The 18,264-nt window shown below is 38.3% G+C and overlaps 1 protein-coding gene across 2 annotated transcripts; it reads right to left on the bottom strand.

Annotated features, from left to right (window-relative positions):
* Window positions 1-4,676: 4,676 nt before the first annotated feature.
* On the bottom strand, window positions 4,677-9,672 carry LOC112766623 (rab GTPase-activating protein 22). 2 transcript variants are annotated; one of them, XM_025812520.3, is made up of 5 exons: window positions 8,769-9,672; window positions 7,081-7,216; window positions 6,935-6,984; window positions 6,501-6,554; window positions 4,677-6,357 (listed from the first exon to the last, which is right to left on the bottom strand). In XM_025812520.3, exons 1-5 carry the CDS (start codon window positions 8,927-8,929, stop codon window positions 5,121-5,123), a joined length of 1,638 nt encoding a protein of 545 aa, XP_025668305.1. In that variant the 5' UTR covers window positions 8,930-9,672; the 3' UTR covers window positions 4,677-5,120. The 2 variants fall into 2 exon arrangements, with proteins under 2 accessions (XP_025668305.1, XP_025668304.1); XM_025812519.3 differs by having other exon boundaries at window positions 9,116-9,669.
* Between the last annotated feature and the right edge of the window lie 8,592 nt (window positions 9,673-18,264).

Genomic DNA, 18,264 nt, shown 5'->3' with positions numbered 1-18,264 from the left:
CCACAAGTACTTGATTGCTGGGGTTGTCAAAGATGTCCTTCAAGAGTTTGTGTCTATGACCAAACAGATTGTCCAATCAAGCAAACAAACTCGAAAGATTGCAATTCAAACTGAAAAATCTTTGATGAAATCCCATGACAGAATTAAGGTACTTTTGAAGCACCTTAATTCACCTGATGAGGATCAGGAGATATCAGAAAAAGAAGATGTATTGGGCACTGAAGAAGAGGACTCTGATGCTTGAGCTTGAGTCTCCCGCTACTACTGAAAGATTGCTACTCTGCTGTTAATTCTGTTTTCTGAACTCTTCTATGATGACACTATTTTTAGTGCTCTGGACACTGCTTTACATGCTGTGTTTTGGATGAGTGTAATAGGACTAGCTCATTAATTCTGTTATTAAAATGCTTATTTATCTTGCTGTTTTAGTTTGATAATTAACACTCTTTCTGCAAGTTTCCTACTTACTAACAAAAAGGGGGAGAAAAGGAACAAAAAAAATGACTTGAAAACGGGGCTGCTAAAATTGTCTCCTCTAATTTGAACATGTGAAAATTGCTTTTGTTTTGAATGGCTGCATCTGTTTTGAACTTGTAAAAAATCTATCTAATTTTTTCTTTCAGTTATTGATATTTGATTCTTAAGGGTGTTTGATGATTTTTTTTTTTTGTAAAAACAAACAAGATGTGATGATTTGGAACTATTTGCAAAACTATTGGTTGTCTGGAATTATTTTCACTTTGATTCCATAGATTATTAAAAGCAAACTTTAGGGGGAGTTTAGTGATCAAAAGATAGGGGGAGCTTCATATTAAATAAATTATCAAAGAGAAGTTTCTTACCTTCAATCTCTTTCAACTCATTTTTTAATAATGTTTGTCATTAAGGGGGAGATTGTTGAGTTTGGAAAACAAAAACTTAATTAAAGAGATGAACAAACATTATTAGGTGATTATCAATTGTTTGTGTAATTTGTTTGGTTAAGTATGCAGGAATTTGATCCTATTGAAACAAGCCCATTAAGCAAGCCCACATATATTTTGACCAACACCATCTACATCCATATAACTCACTTACTTCAATCTAACCCAAGAATGGTATATGACTAAACCAAGAAGAAAAAACCGAAACAAGTCCAAAACTTTCACTAGTCCATTCGGTGGTTCAACACCCAAATCCATACACATCACTGAGTCACAAGCTAAGAAATCAAAATTTAATTTATTTGATTTCATTTTCAATTCCACCGAACACATATTCTTTCTCTCTCTCTTCTCTCTCTTCCCTATCACATCAAGTCACTGAATCAAGAAAGAAGAAAGAGGAAAGATCCGAAACTAGGGCTCGGCGAAGAACCAAAGGCTAGTTTCCAATTTCAAGCAAGAAGAAGAGCTACAACAAAGAAGCAAATCCCATTCGGACAGAGCATCTTCAAAAGTTACTTTTCCCATCTGTGCTACACCAAACAACCGTGAAGAAATCTACTGAACTTCAAGCACAAATCAAGAAACCATGGAAAAGAAGAAGTCAATGATGCTCTGCCTTAAATCTACGGTCCAAAACCAAACTTGGAGCTAAAGAAAAGATTCACGGTCAAAATCAAAGGAACTTGAAAAAAAAGAATGAAAGAGAAAGATATGTTGCATGTCAAAGATTCGGCCTTTTCTCTCTCTCCACTGACTACGCCGCTACGAGCTCTGATGAAAGAGAAAGAAGACAACCCAAGTGTTGAACTTGGTTCAAACTTTGGAGGCTTCACTCTTCTATAATAAAGGTGAATAACTAAGGGTTGAGCAAAGAGAGTGGAATAAAGCACTTGGTTCAGTTTTCATAGCTTCCTGTTCTAAGTTCTTCTCTTTCATGGTTACCATTTTGTATTTCTTTTTTTCAGTTTAGTCTGTCTGAGTCTCATTAAAAAAGGTAAACATGGTGATGTTTATATGAAAAATCAATGAGTGAAAAAAAGGCAATGAACTAGACTTAGAGAAAAAGTCATGGTTATCTCAGAAATTCTCGGTATGGATTTTTGTTTTGTGTCATGATCTTGTGGAGATTCTCTTGCAAGTTGGGTTAGCACTTTACTGTTGAAAGCTAAGTTGAGTCTTAGTCAAGTTCAGATTAGGTTAGAATTTGGACTTTGTCCCAAATAGGATTGGGTAGATTCTAAGGAGAATTGGTGATTGCAATCTGTTAAAAAGATAGTGAAATTCCGTCACTGGGAGATTAGATGTATGTTACATTGCACTAGATAGTTGAACCAAGATATATATGTGTGTCAATCTCTACACTATTCTCTGTTTTTTTTATTCTGCACAATTGGAGACAAAATAAAAGTATTGCCTACCTAATTAAGAGACAAAACCAAAATATCTTCTGTATTTTCATAACAAAAAGTAAGTTCACAGGAGAAAGAGAAAAAAGGGACAAGATCCAATCCCTTTTCTCTTAACCACTGATAATCATCGCGTTATATCAGCTTTTGAGTGGGTGGTAATAAAAAATTGTTTACTTCCAGACATCATATAACTGATTTTGCCATCCTTTTTTTTTTAAATAAATAAATTTTTTTAAGTTCTGAATTTTGGACCGAGCCAGATCTGAGTAGCAATAAGCATTTTGAACCTGTTCTTAATCTTATTCCTCAAATTATACTTTTTATAGTTCTTCAACATGTGCTATTTCAGCTTGTATCTTAGCATGCACTTATTCCCCATTCTGAGCTTGTGCATTCTCATTTCTCAATTTGTGTAACAACTTCCTCTTGTACAACTTGAACTTTAGATTCAACTCGTGCCATAGCAACTTCTGCCATAGATTCTAATGTGGGAACCTCGAGTTTAGCAATCTCAAATTCTGCAACCTACTTCTTAGGTTGAGTTGCTTGAGCTTTCTGAAACCTTGAGAGACTCTCCTTAGAATTGAAGAATTAGAAGATTCACAATCTAAAATTGTTATTCTCTTCCTATTTTAAGCCAAATGTTTGACTCTTCTTTCCATTGGAATTCTTGGTTTAAGGAAACGTTGAGAGGATATTTGAGAGTGTAGTTTGAGGATGAAGTTGTCGTGGATGAGACGGTCGGCGCAAAGGTTAAGATGGTTGAGAAAGATGTTACTTCAACATTCTAAGGTTCCTCAACTTGCTCTCAGACCTCACATATTTTTTGATGTGTTGATGTTGAAGCACTGAATGCCTCACCTGGGTAACACACATTTCTCAAGGCTACGAAATTTCTCCATTTTGTTGAAATTAAAATGCCTTCTCCTGTCGGCGATACTCAACAACCTCCTCTTCCTCCTTCTCGACATCCAGCTACACCCTCTACTGCATATGTTTTGCGCCGGTGCCGCAAGTGTATGTCGGTGCCTCTGATCGGGAATATTGTCAAGTAAGGTTCAGGGCACACAAGGGGACACATGATGTAGGCAATTTACAAGCAAAATATGTAACAACACAATATCCTGCCAAGACAAGACCTATTACGGCAAATCTGGCTCCACCACGTGAAGTAATCATGCAGTCACGTGAAAGTAAAAAATGTTAGTTCCCTATATGATTAACAAATGACAAATATTATCTTCAAACCTGAGTAATTCACTATAATAGTTTGCTTAATTCATGGTATCAGAGAATAATTCTCTAGGTAATCAATTGTAAACCAAATGTGCATAATCAATTTCAGCTATCAATTATGAATTTATGATGACTTTTTTTAGATTCGACTTATGATATTTATTGCCGAATTTAATTTCAAAACCTCCATTCTAAATTTAATATATAGTTCTCAAATGAAGTGTTGAATTACAACAATATTACTTCTAGGAAATTAACACCGTGATTGTGGACACATCATAAAATACTCTTAATTTGAAACTATAACAGCATCGTACAATTTTTTGGTGTACAATAAAAAAATATATTGTTATTTTACAAGTAAATTTTCTTTCTACGCTGAAACCAAATCATGTTTAAGTTGCAACTAAATTTTTCAATTTACCCTAAGGAAATCAAAACTTGTAAAATGCATGAATATAAACTTCCTTTTCTAGGCATAAATCCTAAATGAATTTTCTATTTACAGAACCCTATAATTATAGATTTGTTACATAAAAAAAACTTACCCTAACACGATGTAAAAAAACTTTTAGTTTAATTATATACCAAAATCAATTACTAATATTAAATATTAGTATAAGATACATATTAAAAATAAATTCAACATATACATTTATACACAAATACATTAATAATTAATTTTTATAACTAATTTTAAAATACACATAACATTTTTATATAATTTATTTGCCAATGCCAGCAGAATTAATGTTGAGTCAATTGTGTTCCAAACCTCCCACGAAATAAACCCGAAATTAGTTTGAGAAAACTGTTCCCAAATTGCACACCCAGTACCTACGAAATTGTTTTTTCTACCATAATATTGGATTCCCAGTAAAATTATCAAATAATGTCTTTAAACGTTCTCCTACTCATTTTGCAAATTGAAAAATGCAAATTGGAAATTATTTTATTTATTTTATTTATTTTATTTAAATAAAAAAAACCGCCGAATTAAACCGATACCAATATACCATTTTTTCCCCCACTGCAGAATTAACTTTGGGTTAAAAATCTAAAGTGTCGAGCACGGCACAACTCAGCATCTCAAAGAGTCAACGAATTCAGTCAAAAAGGACATCATGATTGTCAATAATATCTCAGCCTCAACTAACGTTACATGCACCTACCCAGCTGCTTTTCGCAAAGGTTCTCCAAAGATGTGTCTCAAATCAGAAATTTATAAAAAAAAAAAAAAAAAAGAGAGAGAGAGAGAAAAGGGGCCAAAAGAAAAAGGGAAGGCTTTTTTTTTTTTTAAAAAAAAAAAAAGAGGGAAAAGGATGCCATGTAAATCTAGCTAAACTTTCATCCCCAGATTAACCAACATCGTAAATAAGAAGTGGCAAGTTTTAAACAAGTAACAGCAGACCTCATACTCTTGGTGCTAAACCCAGAAATTTGCAGTGCTTATTTTTTATGCAGAAGAAAAATCTGCCAGCCTCACATGGAAGTGAAGATCTTTTGTAACTAATACCTGTTCTTGTTCTTGCTCATGAATCAATTGCAGTCATCGAAATGATGTCTCTAGTTTCATTTTATCATGAAGAGTGACGACCAAATTGTGCGCATCATCCAGCAGCTTCCAAATATCAAGGTGTCCAGCCATACCATTGCATTCCTTGATGATCTCATCCATGCTGCTATACTTCTCAATAATCAATTTCCTCCTCTGCAACACTGAAGCCGCTATTGCATACAGCAATAAATCATCTGTTGGTGGAGCACGCTGCCTGATTCTGCTCCATGCTGATTTCCCAATGCCGGCCCTGATTGCTGCTTGATCTGCCCACATTACTTCCCAAAGGCAGAGAGTCTGTTCAAATGTCAATTCCCTTCTAAACAACACAACCACCATCCTGTACACAAAAAAGCAATCATCGGCCTGAAGCTTCTCCAGATGTCTGAACAAGTGAGAATCCTTGAACTTGATTATCTTTGCTACTATATCAAGTTGCCTCCTGATACCCACCTCATCAAGCCTAAAGTTCTGGCGTGCCTTCTTCATGAATCCAACAAAGCACCAGAAGGCCTCGTGATCTTCTGATATAACACTAACTATTGGAGACAGCAGATCGCTCATACCCTGGCAGTAGCCGATTTCTGGATCATATAATGCATATGCTTCAAGAATAGCAACCAATCGGGCAGCATGGAAAATTCTATTGGGTTCTAAGTGCCCATATTCCTTCAATCCAACAGCCTCAGCAGATCGGATTGCCCTGCTCTCTGGTATAACAGCTTGACAAGGTGAAAATGGTATCCATTCTGCATTGGCACGTACTGCATCTAGTCGGATGATCCGTTGCCAAGTGGCAAAATCTTCATTGTTTGGTAGTCTTGATGGGCCATTCATTTGGGATGAAGAAATTTCTGTAGAAGCTGTCTTGGAAGTGTTATCCTCCTGAAATTCATTAGAAGGAGAAGTCTGAATTACCTCAGGACCATCAGAGGAATCTGAATCAGTAGAATCAGTATCCGATGCTGCATCAACGTTGTTGACATCATTCCCTTCCAACAGGGCACTAGACGGATCATCTGAATATTCAACATCTGGGCTCCTTTCCTCACTGGAAAGGGATTGCCTAGCACTCGTTGCATCTTCAGAACTAGGAGAACCAGAAGCTTGAATAAGACTCTCACCATCTCCTTCATAGCTTATTTCACCAATTTCGTTTAACTTAAAGCTCTCATTGCATTGCTTTAGAAGTTGGCGGCATCGCCTGCGGAGTTTCTCATATTCCTTTCTGTATTTAAAGATTTTGCACCAAAAAAAAATTATATTAAACAGGACATACAGGAGAGAAGTATAAGCAAACAAAAATAAATTGAAGACTATACAGACACAATGGATTGAAACATTGAATTCGGATCAAACTTGTATGCCTACCTATTTCGAGTTCTTATGATATCTCTCTCTTCTTTGGTACTGTCCAAGTCATAACTGTTCAGATGAACAATGTAATCAGTATTTATACAAAAGTCTGCCTAAACAAATGAATGCATGTAGAAATGAATGGGGAAAGGAAATATAGTAGAGTCTAAAAGAAAGCAGAAGGTTATAAATGTTCCCTCAAATGAAAGCACAGAGTTTGGGCTATCACAAAATGAAAGACTCAATAAACAAAGTTATGGGGCAGACTACAAACCCCAATAGAAGAAACAGGTGATAAACATTTTCAATAATAATTGGGAATTGCAAATTTTGCTGAATGTGTGTCTACACGTGTCCAATTCAATTCCACGTTTCCTAGATCTCAAGTACGCAAGAAAATAAGTAGAAAAGATTATAAAGAAATGAAACATGGAAGATAGTATGCTTACACTCCAAGTAGGAATGGCCAAACTTCAGCCCTGATACTAGTATCAACACCCTGCACCAGATTTTAATAATGTATTTAATTCCAAAATGAAAACACAGAACACACATTTTGCGATCATTCAAGAAAGATAAGTAAAAGGAAACTTACTCCACTGCGAACTCTTTTCAGGAACTTAATTCCACCATCACGGAGTTTTCCGTCCAGTGTAAACAAGCTCTTCCACTGCTGAGGTGAAAGGGCATGTTTTCTTCTCCTACGTGACCATGGTGATTTAAGACGACCTCTGGAATTTTGTCAAAAAAGAATTATTCATTAGTACTGCCTGTATGTAGATGACTTTTAGATTACGATAAAGCAGCAAACGAGTTAAGATATTTTGAGTAGTGAGAAACTAAACTACACATAAAATGAGCGAAGATACTCTTGCAGATAAAAAGCATGTCACAGTACTAGATTAACTTTTTCAAGCCCATCGGAGGTTACAATTTTATAAATATTCTTTTTTTTTTTCAGAATGAAGTATCCAAAGTAAGGAACTATTTTCAGCCTTCATGCTAAAATAATTAAATGCATTCAATGTTTCCTACTTCCACCTACATATGAAAACCAACTACAACAAATTTGAGAAGGATCAATCCAATACAGGAACCAATACTGCCTAATTCATCTTTGGAATCGCAGCTCAATGTGAACTTCAGGACTCACTAATAATCATGTTTTTCCGTTCTGTATAATACTGTAACGCTAAAATTACTAACTGAAGTCTTAAAAAAATACAAACAAATTATTACAAATCTCAACCACAGGACTATGATAGTTTCGTTAACCTTTTTTAACCTGAGGATTAAAAGGAACAAAACTATTCAATATAAAATTTATGGGCACTTGAGGGTGGCAGTATTAAAGAAAAAGACTAAAAGACATCAATTAGAAAAGATTGTTCCTGAAGACTTGAACACATCAACATCCTTCAGATACATATCGAGAATACTTAAGACCAAACCCATGATTCATGATGCAGGATATTGACAGACTGATTATAACATTTTTCTTAAATAATCTTAGACTCCAAAAATTTAACTGGGCTCAAAATCCATTTCACCATTCTCCAGACGAACTTGCTCACTAAAATAGACCCTAGCACAGATCTTCCCTTGACGGCTCAGGAACAATGGAAGTTACAAGCAGGACCATACTGCATGTATAGGGGTTTTGAAATCCGAAACAAGATCATCAATTCATCATCCTCATCAAGTTACATTTCCTCCAAGCATAGTGAACTGATTAGACAGTTGGGAATGGGAATCAGATGATAAACAAGTTCAAGGTAAGAAGATAGGAACTTGTGCTTGACAACCCTATCAAAAAAGGTAAAAACCGATAATACCCCCAACCCAAAGCCAAAGGAAAAAGATCCGTGTCCCTCTCACTATCTCGTCCTCCTCAACTACTTCCTTTCTGACGCCCTTCGCAGACATATCATAAAAACAGAAAACGGAAACAAAAAGTTGTGATTCCAACCATTTTAGCAGAACCACAACAACGAGATACGGAAATGCCGCCGAACAAAGAGACCCCCAAAATTAGAAAGAGGGAAGTGCAAAGGCACAAAGACCCAAAACAACACAAGCTGATCAACCCTAAGCTGACACTGATAGCAACTTTGGGGATGTCCAAAACTGGAGATCTGGTACAAAAATCAAAAACACAAAAGTAATAGATATCTGAGTTTAACCAAATCTCATGGCTCAAACAAAGCTAAAGAAGAAGAAAACAAGTGACAGAACAAAGAAAAAGGAGAGAGAAAGAGAGAGAGTAGAGGAAGAGGAACTCACCGATCAGAGGTGGAACAAGACGCTGGTGAGGAAGAAGTGACAACGAATAGAACCGAACGCAAATGGATCCACGATGAAGACGATGACGACGACGATGATGAAGAAGGGGAGGAATTCGAAGACGAAGAATTCGAATTGTTACTTCGTCTAAGAGGATTCATCTATAAAAATTGTCTTCCAATTTACACTTTTTTTTTAGATTAACAAAATTGGAATCGAAAACATCATCTATGTCTGAGAAAGAGTGAGTGAGCTAGCTAGGGGTTTCGCGATGCGCGCTCTCTCTCTCTCTCAATCCCTAAATTTTTTCCCCTTTTTGGTTCATTTGAGGGTTTCTTCGGTTTTACCTACTAGCACCGTAGAAGATGACAGCGACGAGAGCGAGGCCAGCCAAGGCCGTGAACACCACCGCCGGAGTGGAGGGCGCGGCCACCGCAGCCATGATTAACGATAGCCTGCCCCTGCCGCTGCCGCCACCGCCGCCACTGCCACCGGAGATGAAGGGACTGTCGTTGTTGCTGTTCAAGTAACTCGATGAGATCATGGAGGAGGAGGAGGAGAGGGAGCTGAAATTACTCAAATGCCCCTCGCTTCGATCCTCGCTCGTTTCGTCCTTCCGATTCCACAAATCCACTCCGAAGAAGAAAACATAACCAAACAAAACAAAACAAAACAAAAATCAATGTTTTCCCCCCTTTGCTTCTGATTCTGTGTTTGTGAGAATGAAAGATGCTTCGTTATTATGTTGACATGTCTCTCTTCTTATGCGCGTGGAGAGAGAGAGAGAGAATGGAGAATCGGAAGAAGAAGAAGAAGGAAGAATCTATCTTCTAATGAAAAAGGGAAAAGAGCCTTCTTTGGATTGGGTCTTTTACAGTTTAAGCCCTGCGAAGTACGCTGTGTCTTGTAAAATAGTAAAATACGTTAAAAAAAACTTTCTCGGAATATTTTCAAATATTTGAAATAAATTTAAAAATATTATTAAAAATGTTACTTATTTTTAAAAATTTAATTTTTAATTCATTTTTTTAAACTTATTTTTATTTAATTAATTTAAATATCCACTCTCATAGTATCAATTATTTAAAAAATAAAAAACTACTTATTTTTTATTTTTAAAAATCAATAAAACTATTTATTTTTTATTTTTAAAAAAATTGAATAAAAAATAATATTTAAAAATATCTAATTGTACTGAAATAGTATATATTATTTATTATTTATTAAATAACATATTAAATTATTCATATAATTAAAAATTAATAAAATTTAAATACAAATTTATATTTTATTAATAATAAAATATTAAAATATTATTATAATTTATAATAATATTTTATAATTTAACTAAAAGATTATAGATTTAAATTTTATATGACATATATTTTGTATATGTCATATTTTATAATTCACAAAATAACTGAATTAATATATTTGTGTATTGGGATATTAATTTATTCTTTTATGATTAAATATACATAAAATTTAATAAAAGTGAAATCAGTTGAGATAATAAATAGTTTATAATTTAACTAAAAAGTTGTAGATTTGAATTTTAAAAATTTAAAAAAAATGTATTTTTTATAGCATGCATGTTAATTAATTTTTTTATTTATTATATATGTATAAAAATAATAAAAATTGAATTAATTGAGATGACAGATAATTTATAATTTATTTAACTAAAAAAATTTTAAATTCAAATCTTGAAAACAATATTTTATGAATTAGATATCAACTTTTTTAATATTTTCGTTCGATAAATAAATATCTTCAGTATAATATATGCTAGTGTATCAATAACTATTCATACCTTGGGTCGAGCTATTCGACCCGAGATGTTTAGCGACAAGGCGATCGACTTCTTCAGGTCCGACTATCCGACCTCTTCTCAAAGAGCTCGGTCAAACTGCCAGGAAAGCCCAGTAAAGGGCCCAAATAGAGAAACACGACCCAAGTCCAAAGGCAGTCCAAGCCTATAGAGATAAAGGCGGTTCCCTTGAAGATAAAGCTGACCTCACCCAAAGATAATATAAGATAAGATAAGATAACTAATTTATCTTATCTAAGAAGGTCAGCCCACGCTATTATAAATATACTGGAGCACCCAGGTATAACTCATACTCTGATTCTACTAAAAACCTGTTTAATACCCATGCTAACTTAAGCATCGGAGTCTCTTGCAGGTACCCCCCACCCTCCGGTGACGAAGGAATCAGCAGTGCAGCCAGTCCCACAAGTCGGACACGACAGCTCCGGCCGCCACCCACCAGCCGGACACGTCATCTCCGACCAGTACAGAGGATCTCGTCCAAGATCGACTTATAGTTTCAGGTAACCCTCGGAACATTGGCGCCGTTGCTGGGGACCTGGAAGTCATCCCATTACCATGGCGGACGACCATGCACGACCACGATTCAGATCTAGAGGATAGAACGCCGCACAAAAATGCGAACACTACACCGAAAGATACCCCGGAATCTAACGGGGACAAAAACTCACCAAATTCGAGAGCAATAGAGGCGCTTCAAGATCGTTTAAAGCAACTTGAAAAAGAAGCCCAACATCAGCGAGAAGCTGGGAAGGATCTATAAAGGGAGATAAGGCGACGCCGAGAATTAGAAGATAAACTTCTAAAACTCGAAGCCGATCTCAAAGCCAAAGCTACTCGATCCACCCCTGAGGACAACTCTCGCAAGGATCAAGACGCATTCACTAGGGAGATCATGAAGACCAAAATCCCTAAGGACTTCAAACTTCCGGACATGATTCTGTACGATGGCACTACAGATCCCGGCCATCATCTCAGCAATTTTAGAAGTAGAATATATCTCACCGACGCCTCAGATGCAGTTCGCTGCAAAGCCTTTCCAAATACTTTAACAAAGACAGCAATCAGGTGGTTCGACAATCTACCTCCTAGGTCCATTTCAAGCTTCAACGACTTAGCCAAGAAGTTTCTGGCCAGATTCTCCATCCAAAAAGATAAGGCTAAACACGCCCCAAGTCTATTAGGAATTAAGCAAGGAGATCGGGAAAGTCTTCGCAGTTACATGGAAAGATTCAACAAAACATGCCTGGATATACAAAGCCTACCAACAGAGGCTGCCATTATGGGCCTCATCAATGGCTTGCGAGAGGGACTTTTTAGTCAATCTATATCGAAAAAACACCCTACATCTCTAAACGAAGTGCAAGAACGAGCAGAGAAGTACATCAACATGGAAGAAAACTCTCGACTAGGAGAGACCTCTAAATCTGGATTCACCTATCCCTCCTGGGATAAGGATAAAGAGTCCAAAAAGAAGGAAGATCGACATGGGAAAAAAATAAAAAAATACCACAATTACACCCCTCTTTGGGTGTCCTTTGTGGATGTCTACAGAGAAGTTTGCCACACTGAAAAAATACTCCCAGCTCGACCACTCAAAGGCAAAAAAGGAGGAGGAAATTGGACCGAATATTGTGAATATCATCGAATCCGCGGGCATTCAACCAACGAATGTTTTGACTTAAAAAATGTCATAGAAAAATTAGTAAGAGAGGAAAAACTAGATCGGTACCTGGCCACCCGGGACGATGAACAAAGAAAAAGAAGAAGAGACGAATATGTCGGACGAACCGAGCGATCACCTCGCACACCAGAAAGACACATCCACATGATACACGGCGGATTTATGGGAGGATGAATCTCCAAGTCATCTCGCAAAAGATATCTCAAAGAAGTATATCATGTTGAGGGGAAAGAGGAAGCACTCGACATCCCGGCAATCACTTTCACCAAAGAAGACGCATCCGGTATCATCTTAGGACACGATGATCCCATGGTCATCACTATTATACTGGCAAACGTAAATCTCCACCGCACACTGATAGACCAAGGGAGCTCCGCCGACATCTTGTTCAAAACTGCCTTCGACAAGCTTGGCCTGGAAGAAAAAGAACTTAGAGCATATCCAAACAGTCTGTTCGGACTAGGAGACAACCCAGTTCAACCACTTGGATACATCTCACTACACACTACCTTCGAAAAAGGAAACCAATCTAGAACACTCAAGATAGACTACACCGTAGTCGACGTGAGTTTAGCCTACAATGCCCTAATAGGTCGGACAACATTGAATCAACTCGGCGCAATAGTCTCAACTCCATATTTATGCATGAAATTCCCAACTGCAGAAGGGATAGCTACAATAAAAGCAGATCAGAAGATGGCGCGCCGCTGTTACAATGAAATTCTAAACCTCAGAGGCAGAGGAGAGGAATTTCACACAATAGAACTGGGGGGAGTTCAGAGGCAAGAAGAACTCTGCCCACAACCCGAAAGTGAAGTAGAGAAAATCCAGATTGGAGACACCTCGGACAAAACAACCAATATTGGTACGATTCCAAGAGGAGACATAAAAGAATTACTCATACAGTTCTTACGAGATAACGTCGACCTCTTTGCATGGAAAGCTGCAGACATGCCAGGCATAGACCCCAAATTAATGTGCCACAAATTGGCGTTCTACCCAGAATCTCGGCCAGTACAACAGAGACGGAGAAAACTTGGACCAGAACGATCCCAAGCTGTGGAAGAGCAGGTACAAGCTCTACTAGAGGCAGGATTCATAAGAGAAGTCAAGTACCCACTATAGCTAGCTAACGTCGTCTTGGTGAAAAAATCAAACGGAAAGTGGTGAATGTGCACCAACTACACTGATCTCAACAAAGCCTGCCCAAAAGATCCTTATCCACTCCCAAGTATCGACGCCCTAGTGGATGCCTCCTTTGGATATAAATACATATCGTTCATGGACGCGTATTCGGGATACAATCAAATTCCAATGCATCCACCCGACCAAGAAAAAACTTCATTCCTAACCCCAAAAGCAAACTACTGCTACATCGTAATGCCTTTCGGTCTTAAAAATGCGGGAGCTACTTACCAAAGGTTAATAAATAAAGTCTTTTCGGATCATATCAGAAAAATCATGCAAGTCTATGTGGACGACATGTTAATAAAGACACAAAGTGAAGAGACGCTATTGTCCGACCTGACCCAAGTGTTCGACACTATAAGAAGGCATGACATGCGACTCAATCCTGCAAAATCCACCTTCGCAGTAGAAGTTGGCAAATTCCTGGGTTTTATGCTCACACAAAGAGGAATCGAAGCAAATTCGGATAAATGCTAGGCCATACTCGACATGAAAAGCCCGACTTGCGTCAAAGAGTTGCAACAACTCAACGGGAGGTTGGCAGCCTTGTCCAGATTTCTAGCCGGATCGGTAATAAGATCTCTCCCCTTCTACGCCACTCTAAGGAAAGGAAAAAAGTTTGAATGGACAACGGAGTGCGAGCAAGCCTTCCAAGAGTTCAAAAGATTCCTGGGACAACCACCTATCCTAACTCGGCCACGGAAAGGAGAACCAATCATATTGTACCTCGCGGTAGGAAGTCGAGCAGTAGCCTCAGCGCTAGTTCGAGAAGACGACAGTGGGCAACAACTCATATACTTCATCAGTAAAGCATTACAAGGATCCGAGCTGAACTACCAAAAAATAGAAAAATTTACCTACGCCCTCATACTAACATCTCGGCGACTTCATCCGTACTTCCAAGCTCACACTATTAGGATTCGGACCAACCAGCCCATAAAGGGGATTTTGTAGAAAACGGACTTAGCAGGTAGAATCTTGCAATGGGTCGTCGAGTTGTCCGAATTTGATCTTCAATACGAAGCTCGGACAGCCATTAAATCACAATACCTGGCCGACTTCATTACAGAATTTACAGACACCCCGGAAATCCCCACAGAATGGAACCTCTACGTGGACGGTTCCTCAAATAAAAATGGAAGTGGCACAGGTGTGATAATTGAAAGCAACCAAGGGACTCAAATTGAACTTTTCCTCAAATTCGGGTTTTCTGCCTCAAACAATCAAGCGGAATATGAGGCACTATTAGCTGGTTTGAAGCTGGTTAGGGAGGTTGGAGCTCAAAAGCTTACCATCTTCAGCGACTCACAAGTAGTCACTTCACAAATAGCAGGGAGCTACCAAGCCAAAGACCCCACCATGAAAAAGTACTTGGACAAAATCAGGGAACAGCTCGGACAACTCGGAGAATATGAGGTCCGTCACATACCCCGAGAACAGAATGTCCGAGCTGACGCACTCTCAAAGCTAGCCAGCACCAAATCAGGGGGCAACAATAGAAGCCTCATCCAAGAAATACTGCAGAGTCAGTCAATCTCGGAAGAAGAAAAAGTCCTAGCCATAACAGGTCAGGATCAAGGATGGATGACTCCCATATTCCGAGGGTTACCTGAAACTGCAGGTCGATCTCAGACGAGATCTTCTATACTGGTCGGAGTGGATGTGTCCGGCTGGTGGGTGGCGGCCGGAGCTGTTGCGTTTGACTTGTTGGACCGTTTATGCTGCTGATCCTTTGTCACCGGAGGGTGGTGGTACCTGCAAGGGACTCCGATGCTTAAGTTAGCAAGGGTATTAAGCAGGTTTTTTAGTAGAATCAGAGTATAAGTTATACCTGGGTGCTCCAGTGTATTTATAATGGTGAGGAGTGACCTTTCTGGGGATAAGATAGTTATCTTATCTTATCTTATCTTATCTTATCTTTAGGTGAGGTCATCTTATCTTCAAGGGAATCGCCCTTATCTTTCTAGGCTTTGGCTGCCTTTAGATTTGGGCTGTGTTCCTTCGTTTGGGCCTTCATGGGCCTCTATAGTGATTTGGCCGAGCTCTTGAAGAGGTCGAATAGTCTGACCTGAAGAGATCAGTCGACTTGTCACCAAAACGTCCCGGGTCAGACAGCTCGACCCAGGGTATGAACAACAACTATGGATCAAATGCTAGTAGTGAAGGGTATTTTAGATTTCTTTTTTGTCCATTATTTGGGACAAAAGGTAAATTTTGCAAAGTCTTCTGTCTTCTTTTCGGAGAATATGAACTTGGAGAGGAAATGTGTTCTTAGTAATGCCCTTGGGATGAGACTTACAATGAATTTGGATAAGTATTTGAGAGTATCTCTACTACATGGCAGTCAAAGAGGGAGGATTTTCAATTCATTCTTGACAAAATGTCGAAACGTCTTGACTCTTGAAAAGTTTACAACCTTTCGTTGGTAGGTAGAGCTCTTGCTCAATAGACACCATGAAGCTGCCTTTGAGTATGTGTGATCAAATTGACAGCATATGTTGCAATTTTGTTTGGGAAAACTGATTTGGTTAGAAAGCCTCGTCTTCTTAAGTGAAAAACTATTTACTTGCCTAAGGTGCAAGGAGGCCTCGGCTTTAGACCTACACAGGTTCTTAATAATGCAAATTTGTTGAAATTAGCCTGAAAATTTGTCCATAATAGAGGAGATCTTTGGGTTAAAATTTTTCGAAGCAAATATGGATGTGGTAAGGCTACTCTTTTTGTTGTTAAAAAAATCAAAATGGCTTCAAAATACTTGGCAAGGCATCCAAAGAGTTTAGAAAGATTTTTAGAATAATTTCATATGGAGGGTAAGATTCGGTATTTAGATTAATTTCTAGACCGAACAATAAATTCCAAGTATTCATAAACTTGTGGACTTTGCTCAGCCATAAGTTATCGAATAGATGCTGAAAGAGAGAATTTGCGAGTTTGTTATTAATGGTCATTAAGACTATGACCGAATTGGTACTATGGTGGGAGAGTATTGATATTCTATTTTTGCTTCTTTTAAACCTCCTGAACCTGAGTTAGGAGTTAATAGCTTGGCTTCCGATATCGAGTGGTGTCTTCTTGATAAAGTCGGCTCGTGCTATCTTTTTGGAAAATACGAATTACCCAAATGCTTTCTTATTCTAAAAAATATGGAAGTTGGAGCCTCCGCAACAGCTGCGGTCTTTCTGCTGGCTCGTAGCACACTAAATCCTTTTGACCAATGCAGAACGCACTAGAAGATATATGGCAGAGAAAGACAGTTATGCCATTTGTGGTGTATCCCCTAAATCTTTGCTCCATGTGCTCCATGACTGCAGGGTGGCGAGAGGCATGTAGATGAGCATTGATAATAGTTTGATTTCGGATAACTTCTTTAACTCTCCTCTCTTGGCTTGGTTCTTTGAGAATTTATCTACCAAATCTTCCTATCAAGGGCAATCTTAGCCCCTTTTTTTTTGTTACTACGATGAATTTCTTATGGTATCGAAAAAATAAATTTGTTTTTGATGTTGATGATATTATTAAGAAGGAAAAGATTGCTCCCCTTGCTGTCTATCTTGCAAAGAATTTTCAGCGTGCTCGGGCTGAAGTAAGTCGAGTTAGGAAGGTAGTTAGCCGTTATATTGAGAAGAAGATTAAATGACACCCCAAAACCTCCTTTTGTTAAGCTAAATATTGACGGTTTGGTTCTACATAATGGAAAAGCATCTTGCGAAAGGATTATTAGCAAAGTTCTAAAAATAGACCAGACTGACCGGTTTGACTGGGTTAACTGAGAACCGATCCTCTGGCAAATTCGGTTGACCCCAAAACCATTTTGCAAAAAACTAATTAAAAAATCAGTTGAACTGGTAGTTAACCAGTGAATCGACTGAATCGGCCGGATTTTTAAAGGTCCGAATATCCCTTTTAGCATCAAAACGGCGTCGTTTTGATATAGGAAAAAAACAAACCAACCTCAAACGGTAGAACACCCAACCCCCTCTCCTTTCTCTCTCACTCTCACATTCTCACCAAAATCCCTAATTTCACTCACTACCTAACGCTATCAAAGCAAACACTACCACCATCGTCAGCCCTCCAACCCGCCTGCTTGTCATGCATCCCTACCAGCCACCATTAGCCCCTAGCCACTGCCACTCTTCTCTTCCTCACTATCTCTGTACTCGTCGTGAAGCCCCACCAGCCACCGTCACTCCCCCAGCTGCCGCCACTCTTCTCCTCCTCACCGTCTCTGTGCTCGTTGTGAAGCACACCTCTGTTATCGTCGTTGGTGGCAGTTGCTGAAGGTGTTGTCGTTGTTGTCGTCCTCGATCTTCTTCTCCTCTACGTCACGTGAATGGTTGCTCGATCCTCTATCTTTAAGCGCTTCCTCTCCTCCGTGAATCTCTGACCGGAGCCTCACCGTGGAATCTCTGCTCGAGGTCTTACCATCGCAAACTGATCCTCTTCCGAGCTCACTTTGTCAACGACGTTCCTTTCTCACTGTGTCTCTAGTAAGCCACTGCTTCTTCAGTTTTAATTTCTAAGATTCTGGCTCCAGAGTTGAGCTTTTGTGCTAGATTCTGAGTTGGGATTGTATTCTAAGTTGGGTTGTTGCTTATGTGATTCTGAACGTAGTTTGGATTGTTTTGTTTAATTTTTTTGTTTCTGAATTTTATGGATTTGGATGTTGATTTTTTTATTCTGAGTTTCTATTGATAAATACTTGATTGAAAGGTTTTTGTTGAAATTTGTTGTGAAATTTTTGTATTCTAAATTTTTTGTTGTGATGGTTTAAATTTTTGTGTAAGTGTAAG

Source organism: Arachis hypogaea, chromosome 17, assembly GCF_003086295.3.
Source record: "Arachis hypogaea cultivar Tifrunner chromosome 17, arahy.Tifrunner.gnm2.J5K5, whole genome shotgun sequence".
Lineage (NCBI taxonomy): Eukaryota > Viridiplantae > Streptophyta > Magnoliopsida > Fabales > Fabaceae > Arachis > Arachis hypogaea.
The sequence above is the reverse complement of the archived record's forward strand: the minus strand, read 5'-3'. Positions and strand labels throughout refer to the sequence as shown.

Excerpts from the sequence above, each read along its gene's own strand:
- LOC112766623 (XM_025812519.3), bottom strand. The coding sequence starts at position 9,312 with ATGATCTCATCGAGTTACTTGAACAGCAACAACGACAGTCCCTTCATC. Across the intron at positions 7,217-9,115 it reads ATCTTCTACGGTGCTAGTAG|AGGTCGTCTTAAATCACCAT; the intron begins GTAAAACCGAAG and ends ACAAAATTCCAG. Across the intron at positions 6,358-6,500 it reads ATCATAAGAACTCGAAATAG|AAAGGAATATGAGAAACTCC; the intron begins GTAGGCATACAA and ends CTTTAAATACAG.